The sequence below is a fragment of the Echinops telfairi genome, unplaced genomic scaffold (assembly GCF_000313985.2).
Source record: "Echinops telfairi isolate 266 unplaced genomic scaffold, ASM31398v2 ScPeMD7_2;HRSCAF=8, whole genome shotgun sequence".
NCBI lineage: Eukaryota > Metazoa > Chordata > Mammalia > Afrosoricida > Tenrecidae > Echinops > Echinops telfairi.
The window spans coordinates 77,779,084-77,789,285 of record NW_022103898.1 but is presented as its reverse complement, the minus strand read 5'-3'; the positions used below and the strand labels follow the sequence as shown (position 1 = coordinate 77,789,285).

The window sequence follows — 10,202 nt, the reverse complement described above, 5'->3', positions numbered from 1 at the left end:
CGCAGAGACTAAGGGAAGAGAAGACTGTGGTTAGCGCCTCTGATCTCTCTTACAGCCAGGTTCTCTGTCTACTCCATGTGAATAGTAGAGGAGACTAGGGTTTCAGGAACTTTCTGGGGAAACTTTTGAGGCATTACTGTTTGGGCTCCCACCCCAACCCCAGTGCAGCCCAGCTGTCTCCCAAAGAGAAGGGGCAAGATCTCCCCCTCTCTTCCCTCCCACATTGTGAGTGTGGCTAGGCTTCTCCTTCTCCTCTCCCTTGGCTAGGGGCCACTCCACTTGGAACTCAGAGGGCAGCTAAGCCAAGGCCAGATTAGAAAGGGTTTTGTGTAGCTGCCCACAGCTCCTCTCATTCCCCGGAAGGGAAGACAAAGGCTCAGTCTATCTGGGCCTCTGTCAGGTGTCCTGCCCACTCTGGACCCCACCAACCCTTTGCCCCCTCAGATTCCAATGGTAGGGGAGGGGGGTCCCCCCGGATGTGGAGTCTTTCAGCTGACCTAAAGTTTTAGGGAGGGGTGTAAAAGATTCATCAGCCAATCAGGGGAAACCATTATGGGAGGGGGTGATCAGAGGGTTGGAGAGAGCATCCCCACAGCAGCAATGATATCAGCCACCACCATCTTGATTGCGGAGAAAAGAAAGCCCTGTGTTTAATAAAGCCTGGGGGGTGGAGAAAGAGAGAGAGTGCGTGTGCGCGCGCGCGCTGGTGCTCCTGTGTGGGCAAAAGGAGAAGGGCTGGGAAAGAGACTGGGAGCCAAGAAGCACCCCTGGCATACACTCTCCTGACCCAGGGTTCCTGGGGAGGGGGGATGCTCTCCCAGCTCACCCCTGATTCAGGGAGGGGCCCAACTTCCCTTCCCAGCTCAGCCAAGCCTCCTCCTTAAACATTTCCCTGGGCTTCCAATCACTGCCAGATGTGTCCTGACTGCTGGATTTTCCCAGCTTCCCCACACTCCCTTCTCCCTCCCAGCTTTTTCTTCAGGGATGTCTGTGCCCACCCCCCTCTCCCCTCCCTGCTGCAGGAACGCTTTGGAGGGGTAGGAGATGGTCTGTTTTCAGTCAGTTGCCAGCTCCACTCCCCTGTGGGAATCCTGGGAGGGGGGTTGACCAGGTCCGGGCGCATGTACGAGTGGCAGTTTGCATCACATCCAAGAACGGCCACAATCCTGAGGCTTCCCCAGCCCTGAGCCCTGGCTGGCCTCTCACTCCTGCAGGGGGGACACTGGCCCTGATGATCACCCCCAACTCGTTGGGTGGGGTGACCTCCTCCCTTCTCCAACCTCTAGTGTGGCCCAAGCCTACATGAACCAGAGAAAGTTGGACCATGAGGTGAAAACCCTGCAGGTCCAGGCCGCCCAGTTTGCTAAGCAGACTGGCCAGTGGATCGGCATGGTGGAGAACTTCAACCAGGCACTCAAGGTGAGCCACCTAGCTCACCACCCCCGTTCCTGACCTCGAGGGGGGGCGGGGGACGGCTTCCAGTCAGGCCAGCTCAGGCATGGGCTGGAGGGGGGGAGTTCCGAAAGCCCCATCTATGATCCCACCAGCAGAGACAGAGTAGGAACAAAGCCATCTCCAGGGAATGGATAGAAAGTGCCCCCAGACACCGCTCTGATGCCTGGGCTACCCCCTCTACCCCCCAGGAAATCGGGGATGTGGAGAACTGGGCTCGGAGCATCGAGCTGGACATGCGCACCGTCGCCACTGCCCTGGAATATGTCTACAAAGGGCAGCTGCAGCCTGCCCCCTCCTAGTCCCTCTTCCCTTCCTCCACCTGCCTCCCCCCCACCTCACACACCCCCTGGGCCAGAGAATGCAGCCCTGACAGGACCACAAATAAAGCACAGTGCTCCATTCCTATGTGGCCCGTCTCACGGGGTGCTTGCTCGGAGTGGAAGATTCAAAGGTGTTTTCTCGAGGGGTCAGGTGCTTTTGATGAGAAGGTGGCCCGAGTTACCTCTTACTGTCTCAGTTCTATTCAGCCTGCAGTCTGGTTCAGATGCCTGTTAGCTGAGGAGAGGTTAGGAGGTACCCACACCTTGGAAGGTTCCCACACCTAGCGGTCCGCAAACTCCCCATTTCAGAATTCCCGCTGCCCATCATTGAGGAGAAATGAGAAGGGGAGCAAGCGGGGACCCAGTTCTGGCTCCCTGCCCCTCCGCGTGCTCACAAGCCTCTCCCAGGCTGGTACTGAGCAGTGGCATGAGTCTGGGCCAGGGGGGCAGATTAGCTCTTGGGCATAGGGGCCCGTGGGGCAAGGCAGGACAGTGGCAGGTCCGAGGCCATATCGGAGAAGGGCAGCTGCCGCCCTTGGCAGCACCCCGGCCTGGGACGCCATGACATAGGTAGTCAGGAACACAAGCCCAGAAAGACATCCAAGAAGGGGCCCAGGCAGGCTTGGCACTAAACAGTGCTCCGGCCAGCTTGGCTCCAGCACCCACCCACACCCCCACACCCCCACTCCTATGCCCCACCCCACCCCCATGCTGCGCTTCATGCACGCACGCACGCACACACTTAAACGTAATCCTCCTCTGGGACTTTGGCCCCAGCTGTAGCTAGCCTGAGGGGACCTTGGGAGACTGGGAGTAAAGTCTCACACAAAGCCCAGGAGGCTGCAGGCGCGGCAGCACAGGAGGTGAGCTGGGGTCCAGGGGTGGGGGAGCCATCACCTGGAATGGAAACAGCTCTGAACAGCTAAGCCTGCTCTTCACACCTGACTCCCTTCCACCCTTCATGACGGGGATGGGGGGGCGGGGGGTGGGGTGGGGTGTTGTCAATGAGAAAACAGGTTGAGACCAAGTGGGATGCTCATTGTCACACTTTGAGTTTGGAACACACCCCACCCCACCCCACCCCCGGACTGTAGACTCCTGGCCCTGTATCTAGATCCAGGTTCCATCAAGGCCCAGGTCCCATCCTGAGGGTCTCGGGCTCCAAGCCTTCCCAGGTAAGGGTGGGGGCAAATCCAAGGCTCACACTCAGCCCATGTGGCGTTTAGGTTAGTTACCAAGGTGGGGCTTGCCCACGTCTTTGCTTCCCTCTCCTCCCGCCTCAAGTAGTTTCTCCGTGGGCTCAGATCAGGAGACTTCCAGCTTGGGGGCAGAAGAGGGGCTTGGGCGGGAGGGCTCCCTCTCCATCTCCCCATCTCCGGCCCAGCCTAGGTTGCCACCTGCAGGCCCCTGAGCTCCGTGCTGGCATGTGGCTCCCTCTGCTGCTGGGTGCCCTGCTCTGGGGGGCGCTGTGGCTGCTGCGAGACCGCCAGAGCTTACCCCCCAGCGATGCCTTCATCTTCATCACCGGCTGTGACTCCGGCTTCGGGCGGCTGCTGGCGCTTCGACTGGACCAGCAGGGCTTCCGAGTCCTGGCCAGTTGCCTGACCCCCTCAGGGGCAGAGGACCTACAGCAAGTGGCCTCCTCCCGCCTTCACACAGTGTTGCTGGATGTCACTGACCCCCAGAGTGTCCAGGGGGCCGCCAAGTGGGTAAAGACACAGGTCGGGGAAACAGGTAAGTGACTGGGGCCACAGGAACTATGGAGTGAGTGCCCTTGATCCTGAGCGGCCTCCCGCCCCCAGAGGGTCACTTGCAAGGGCTGTGGGAAACCACAGGCGCTAGGTGGGGTCAAAAAGTAGGGCTGGGATCCTCCTTCCAGGAAGAGGGTCCGTGGACTGGCCCACGGCCCACCTGGGTGCCGCCTCTCCCCACCGGCCCATGGCCCACCTGGGTGTCACCTCTCCCCACAGGGCTCTTTGGTCTGGTGAACAATGCTGGTGTGGCCGGGATCATTGGGCCCACCCCGTGGCTGACATGGGACGATTTCCACCGGGTGCTGAGTGTGAACACCCTGGGCCCCATCAGGGTCACCCTGGCACTGCTCCCGCTGCTGCAGCAGGCCCGTGGCCGGGTGGTCAACGTCACCAGCGTCCTGGGCCGCCTGGCGGCCAATGGCGGTGGCTACTGTGTCTCCAAATTTGGCCTGGAGGCCTTCTCTGACAGCCTGAGGTGGGTTCTGGGTTGTCTGGGCCCCAAGCCCAAGGGTGGCTCCAATGTCCGCTCAGAAGGGGGGCCAGCAAAGACAGAGCAGGCAGCGTGTAATGCTTAAGGAGGTGATGGCCCAGTGGGAGACTTCACACATTCAAATCCCAGCTTCACACGTTCAAATCCCAGCGTGCTCTCAGGGGAGCCTTGGGGCTTCCTTCCCTGTAAAACCGGGAGGTCTGTGAAAGGCCCTTAAAATAGGGCCTGGCACATGGTCAGGGCTCGAGAGAAGCCCTAATATCATTAACTGAAGGACTCACTGCTATTCATGACAAAGAGGACTTAGGATGAGGTCCCGGCTTGAAATAATTCCCCCAACAATCCTTTCAGGATAGGCATTCAGACCCTTCAAGCCCCACCCAACCTGTTGCCCTCAGTTCTGACTCAGAGTGACCCCACAGGACAGAGGAGCACTGTCCCTTGGCGTTTCCAAAGCAGACTGCCTGGCAACCGGTTCAAACTACTGACCTTAGCCGAGCACTTACACACCGCACCACCAGGACTCCTTGTGAATAGCAGATGGTAACATAACTTACACACACACACCCCACCCCCGCACTGAGGGAAGCCCATATATGTGTGTGTATGTGTGTGTGTGTTCAAAGTTTCACGGGGCACTAAAGATCCCTGTGGGGATCATTAAAAGTACCACTGAGGATGGCCCGCCCAGGAGCAGGGATGCATGTCCCACAAGCTGAGCCCACCTTTAAGGAAGGGTGCCTCTAACACCACCCCTCAGCAGATAGCTGCAGTGTCTACGTCTGTCCCTGTCCTTCAGTCTCAGCTGCCTGTGTTCCAGCTGGCAGCATAGAACCTGTACCTTCCATTTGGATTCCTGCAGCTGTGCCCGGTGGGGCACGTATCTCCACTTTTTGCCTTAGATTCCCCCCAGAAAACACCACCATCTGCACAGGGACGTAACCCTGTGTGTGGGGGAGTTAGGTCAGAGTTCCTCCCAACCAAGAGCTGGCAAACTGGCTCAGGACAGATGGCGCCAGCTGCCTATGTGGTTACAGCCCATCAGCCAAGAGTTGCTTGTATATTATCCAACGGTGACACTGTAAATGGCTGTACAAATGCTTCCATGACAGCTTCAGTTCTGCTCCGTAGCCTGCAGTGCTCAAAATGTTGACTCACTAGCCCTTTAAGAAAGTTTAGCTCTTTCCAACTGCTTCTCTGCTTTCTGCTTGGCCACGCAGTGGCCTCTCTCCCCAGCCTCAGGCCGCCATGTGTGGGTGTGCAGTCCATGAGGTTGCCTGCATTCAGTTTAACTGTAAAACCCGAAATGTCTTCTGTCCTTCATAAAAGCCCACTTGGATCACCAAAAAAGAAAGAAAGTTTCATGATGATGACTTAATCTGTCAACCTTTACCTGATTCACAGTAAAATGTTTTCCAAAGAAGAAAGTTGAATGATCCCTCTTCTAGATCATAAGGAGCCCTGGTGGCACTGTGGATTAGACATCAGGCTAACTGCAAGCTCGGCCGTTCAGTCCCACCGGCTACTCCCCTGGATCGACAAGGCTGGCTGCTCCTGTAAAGATTTTGAGCCCCAGAAACCCCATGTAAGGTGGCTACGAGCGGGCATTGACTAGATTGCGGTGGGGGTTTTTGGGTTTATTCTCGATCACAGAATATGGAAGCAAACAAGCCTCGAAAACAAACCCACCCACCCACCCTCCCGACCTTGGTCAGACCTGTCCCAGCCCAGTCGGGAGAGGCTGACAGCACATCTTAGCTATCCCCTCCCCCCCCTGGGACAAGAACACAGACGCGCTCTGCCCCTCCCTCAGGCGAGATGTGGCTCCTTTTGGCGTGAAGGTCTCCATCGTGGAGCCTGGCTTCTTCCGAACCCCCGTGACCAACCTGGAGAGTGTGGAGGAGGCCCTGCGGGCCTGCTGGGCAAGGATCCCTTCTGCTACCCAGGCCCAGTACGGAGAGGCCTTCCTCCCCGAGTGTGAGTAGCTGGGCCCACAATGGGGCAGATGAAGGAAGTGAGAGTACCAGGAAGGCCGGCCTACACCAGCCTGCTGGGAAGAGGTGGGTGTGTGGCCAGGGAGGGTAAGGGTGAAAGGAGTGTCCCGGGGACACAGCCAGCCAATGGGGAGCCAGTCCACACCGCACGCTGGAAGCGGGGCTTTGCTAAGAAGCCGCTTGCATTCCACTGGGCAGTCCCCAGAAGGGAGGATGAGGTGGGCTGGCGGGAGGGTGGGACGCTCACATCACCCCGCCCCGATCTCTTCACGCGGCTGCAGACCTAAAAGTGCAGCAGTGGATCATGAGCCTGCTCTGTGATCCGGACCTGACCAAGGTGAGCAGGTGCCTGGAGCACGCCCTGACTGCCCGTCACCCCCGAACCCGCTACAGCCCCGGCTGGGATGCCAAGCTGCTCTGGCTGCCGGCCTCCTACCTGCCAGCCAGCCTGGTGGACGCTGTGCTCACCTGGATCCTTCCCAAGCCTGCCCAAGCCATCTACTGAATCAAGAGTCAGCACTGAGTGATTTCTACCCCCACTCTGGAACTGCTTGGTACCAGGCACAAAGTAGGCCCAGGATAAATGTAGACTGTTCAGCAAGAAGAAAATTAAACAGTCAAAAACATAAGTGGGCAGAAACGAACGAATTATCCCCATTGAACCGCATAACTACTCAGACATGTCCTGTCCCGCGTCTCAGGCCTGTTCAGGCTGTAAAACCAATAGAACCCACTGGAGGGCACAAGGGGACGGTTTGTAGCCATGGGCCTCCTTTGATGCCTGGAGTGGCCACCAGAGGGCGCTCTCGGGAGTCTCCTTTATTTCCAGTAACTAGTAATTCAGTGTTTGGAGAGGGAATGGGTTTTTACCATTTCTCTTCTGGGTAGGAGGGCAGTAAGGGTTTGGGGGAGATGGGGACGAAGCGGTTTCAGGGCCAAGCTGGGTATCACTTTCTTTTCTTTTTTTTTTTTTTTGCTGGGTCACTTTCAAGGAAAAAAAACACCACCAAAGTGTTCCCACTATCATAATCGAAGCCTTAAAAAGGATGCATGCACACTGGCCACAGTTGTCAGCAACTTAACACCTTAGGAGGAGCCACGTCCCCTTGAGGACTGTGGGAGAGCTGACTGCTGGGCCTTCAAAGGTGGTGTCCAAGGTACACGGGGGCTCCCTGCAAAGGGGGAAACCACTGTGACTTGGGCAGGAGATGGCATTGTGGGTGTTTCAGCACCAAGTCGGTGGCACAAGACTAGGTGAACATGGAAGGCACTGGGCCCCCTCCCTTCCAAATATACCCCCCACCCCCCAAAAAAGTCATACTTTTCCCCAGAGTTCCAGAAGACAAGAAACATGGATGAGGAAAGGAAAGCGATCAAGTCTCATTCGTTAAAACAAAACTACCTTTTTGGTGTAGGGAAAAAAAAAATAATCCGTTTAATTGAAAAACCTGGAGTATGCTGCCCCACTCCCCTAGACGAGGGAGCTGAGGAAGCCAGACCTTACATCACTTCGTACCCACTCCGGATACTTTTCACGAGGCAACAAGCCAAGACGATTCCCAGGACCTGGAAGGAAAGATAGAGTGGGAGGTAAAGAAGAGCTAGAGATAAGATACCCCAGGCCCACCCAAGGGACCTCAAAAGACAGCTGGGGCTCCCCTCTCAGGCCAATGCCACCTGTTCAGCACCCTCCTCCCCAGATGCCCAGGATGTGGTCCCTGCCCCTGCCCAGGTCCCAACTACTCACCTCCACAAAAGCAATGCCCAGGCCTGCTGCAGCCACTTCCACCATGTGGCTTCTCAGCCAGCCACCAATCTTCTCCACACAGCCCTGGAAGGTAGCAAAGGCACCAACACCATCAGAAGTTATCCGTCCACTTCCCCTGGCCCAGATGCTTGACACCAAAACTCTAGTGCCTCAACCCTATCTTCTTCCAACCCTTCTCTCTCACCGCCTGATACATTCCCCAAGTGTCCCAAGGCCCTGTGGTTTTGAGCCTCTTCCCTACCTCGGCATTGATATCCTTCACGTTGAATTTAACCCCACAGTTCTGAGTGACATTGATGCAGCAGGAGTCAGGAACTCGGCCCCTGGGCTCCAGAGGGATGTTCTCCCAATCTGTGTAGTTTGTAGCCCCACAGCACTTAAACTAGGAAAAGACGGAGAAGTTGTGAAGGGGCCCTCCTCACCTTCAGAGTGGAAATAAGAATCCTCATGCTCCACCCATTACCCCTGCCCAACAGCCCCGCTCACGTCCTCCTGCATCTTGTCCAGGATCCTAGCAGTGGTGTTGTCCTTGGGGTAAGCCTGCATCTGCTTCTGGAAGTTGCTCTTAAACTCTGACCGAATCTGAAAGTGTGGAGGAGCGTGGCTGAGATCAGACCTCTGGGCCTGGGACCCTAGAACAGCGAGCCACCTAAGTCTGCCAAGTCCAGCCTACCTTGTCTCTGAACACATAGCCAGCAATGGCTGTGGCCACCTCCACCAGCATGATAAGGGACAGGAAGATGACAAACTGCAGGCACAGGGGACAGGAGTCAGGTGTGGAGTCTTTGGGTGAGGAACCCCTACCCAGCCCCTAAATCATTCTCAAGGGGCCTCGACCACCTCCCCCCTTCTTTCCAGCTCCCTCCAAGGACAGGCCCTTCCAGCAGCCCCCAGGCCCCACTCACCGTGATCATAAGATAATAGTTCTCTTTGCACACACCACAGCAACCCACAAGGGCCACCAGGAAGAGGAAGACACCCATTGCGATGATGACCACAGGCAACAGGGTGCCAGGGTTGGCCCCTTGGCTAAGGGTCTGACTCAGGACCAGATGGGTCCCCACACCCACCGCGATCAGTCCCACGGCACAGGCCTAAGGGGAGAGAAAGGTGGGTCAGGGTTAGGCCAGATCCACACCCTCCACGGTGCTCTCACATCCCAGAGACTGAACACTGGGGGAGGCGGGAGGCGTTGAAGGAACCACTTCTTCCTTTCCGCACCTTGGCAGCAAAAAGGAGGGCCCAGAAAGCCCCAGGGCACACATTCCACAGCCAGAACATGATCCCTATCTGCCTTCAGGGCTACTGGGCGGGTCCCCTCAGGCTCCTCCAGTGCCCACTCCACCCCCATCCACCCTGGGGAAGGAGGAGGAGAGCCACACGCGCCTCCCGGAACAAACAGTAGCCTCTCGAGGCTGGCGCCAGGGCAGGAGCAAGTTGAGGTGGGCAAGGTTCTCCCCAGCTGGGGGCGGGGGGCCGAGGTCCGGGAGTGGGTGGGGAGTGGAGGGAAGCCCCAGGCGATATCATCAGGAACCGTTGGCCGGTTGCCCCACTGCCCAGTATCACAAGTGGTTGGGTCACCAGACAGGAAGGGCCAAGAGAGATCAGGGGGCGGGTGCTGGTCACCCTGGCTGGCCGTTCTCGGTGCAAACAAGCCAGAGGAAGGAGCGCAGGCACCCCCATCTTCCCGTGCACATCTGGTCCCCAGCTGCCCGCCTCCCTGCCCCTCCGACCGCAGCACTGGCTGGCGAGCCAAGTCTCCGCGCACAGCCAGCGCGCCCCGGGGGCCCAGCTGCGCCCCTCCCACTACTCACGCAAAAGGCCAGCAGAAAAACGTAGAGCAAGAACTTGACACATTTCATCCCTCCTTCGGCCGCCATCGCTGCCAGGCCTGCGGCGAAGGGAGGTGGGGGGGGTTAGCAGCGGCCGCCGGGGGAGCCTCTGGTTTCCGGGCTCCCGGCGGCCTTCCCAGCCTGGCCCCCATTCCCGGCCCCTCCCACCCGGAAACCCGCCGCCAGGTCCACGTCTCCCAGCACCCTCTCCCACGGCCCGCGGGGAGGGGGCGGCGGCCGCCGCCTCCAGGGCCCCGGCTGATTCCCGGGCGCCCTGGGGGGCTCCAGGCCGACGCCGATCGCCGGCCCCAGGCGTTAGACACCCGCTCCCCGCCCAGCCAGCCCCCCAAACCGGTCCCCGGCCCCGCCAGGCCTCGCTTCCCTGCCACTTTCCCGAGTTTGGACACCAGCCCCAACGCCCTAAGGGAAAAAAGTTCGATCGGCGCCTCCCCCGCTCCCGCCCGGGCGCAAACTTCCGAGCAAAGTTGCTCGCGGGTCGCGGGAGGAGCCCGAGGGCGCAGGCAGAAGCCCGGGCGCGGGGCGCTGCCCGCTGCCTCCCCGAGGCCACGCCGGGGTCCCGCCGGGGCCC

General features: G+C 58.6%; 3 protein-coding genes across 3 annotated transcripts in view; 2 read left to right on the top strand and 1 right to left on the bottom strand.

Moving 5' to 3' along the window:
• BLOC1S1 (biogenesis of lysosomal organelles complex 1 subunit 1) overlaps positions 1–1,860 on the top strand; it is a gene marked incomplete at its 5' end in the record, with an annotated part of 2,764 nt that extends 904 nt beyond the window's left edge. The window contains 2 exons of the mRNA XM_030885354.2: positions 1,287–1,419; positions 1,644–1,860. Of these exons, the coding sequence (XP_030741214.2) occupies positions 1,287–1,419; positions 1,644–1,754 (244 nt within the window). The remainder of the gene's footprint in view (positions 1–1,286; positions 1,420–1,643) is intronic.
• A 936-nt stretch (positions 1,861–2,796) lies between these two features.
• Positions 2,797–6,642, top strand: RDH5 (retinol dehydrogenase 5). The gene is made up of 5 exons (XM_004700571.2): positions 2,797–2,950; positions 3,160–3,509; positions 3,746–4,004; positions 5,833–5,996; positions 6,295–6,642. Exons 2-5 carry the CDS (start codon positions 3,200–3,202, stop codon positions 6,516–6,518), a joined length of 957 nt encoding a protein of 318 aa, XP_004700628.1. The 5' UTR covers positions 2,797–2,950; positions 3,160–3,199; the 3' UTR covers positions 6,519–6,642.
• A 783-nt stretch (positions 6,643–7,425) lies between these two features.
• CD63 (CD63 molecule) lies at positions 7,426–9,702 on the bottom strand. Its single transcript, XM_004700572.2, has 7 exons — positions 9,596–9,702; positions 8,687–8,875; positions 8,455–8,529; positions 8,268–8,363; positions 8,023–8,163; positions 7,761–7,844; positions 7,426–7,579 (listed from the first exon to the last, which is right to left on the bottom strand). Exons 1-7 carry the CDS (start codon positions 9,659–9,661, stop codon positions 7,514–7,516), a joined length of 717 nt encoding a protein of 238 aa, XP_004700629.1. The 5' UTR covers positions 9,662–9,702; the 3' UTR covers positions 7,426–7,513.
• Positions 9,703–10,202: the final 500 nt, after the last annotated feature.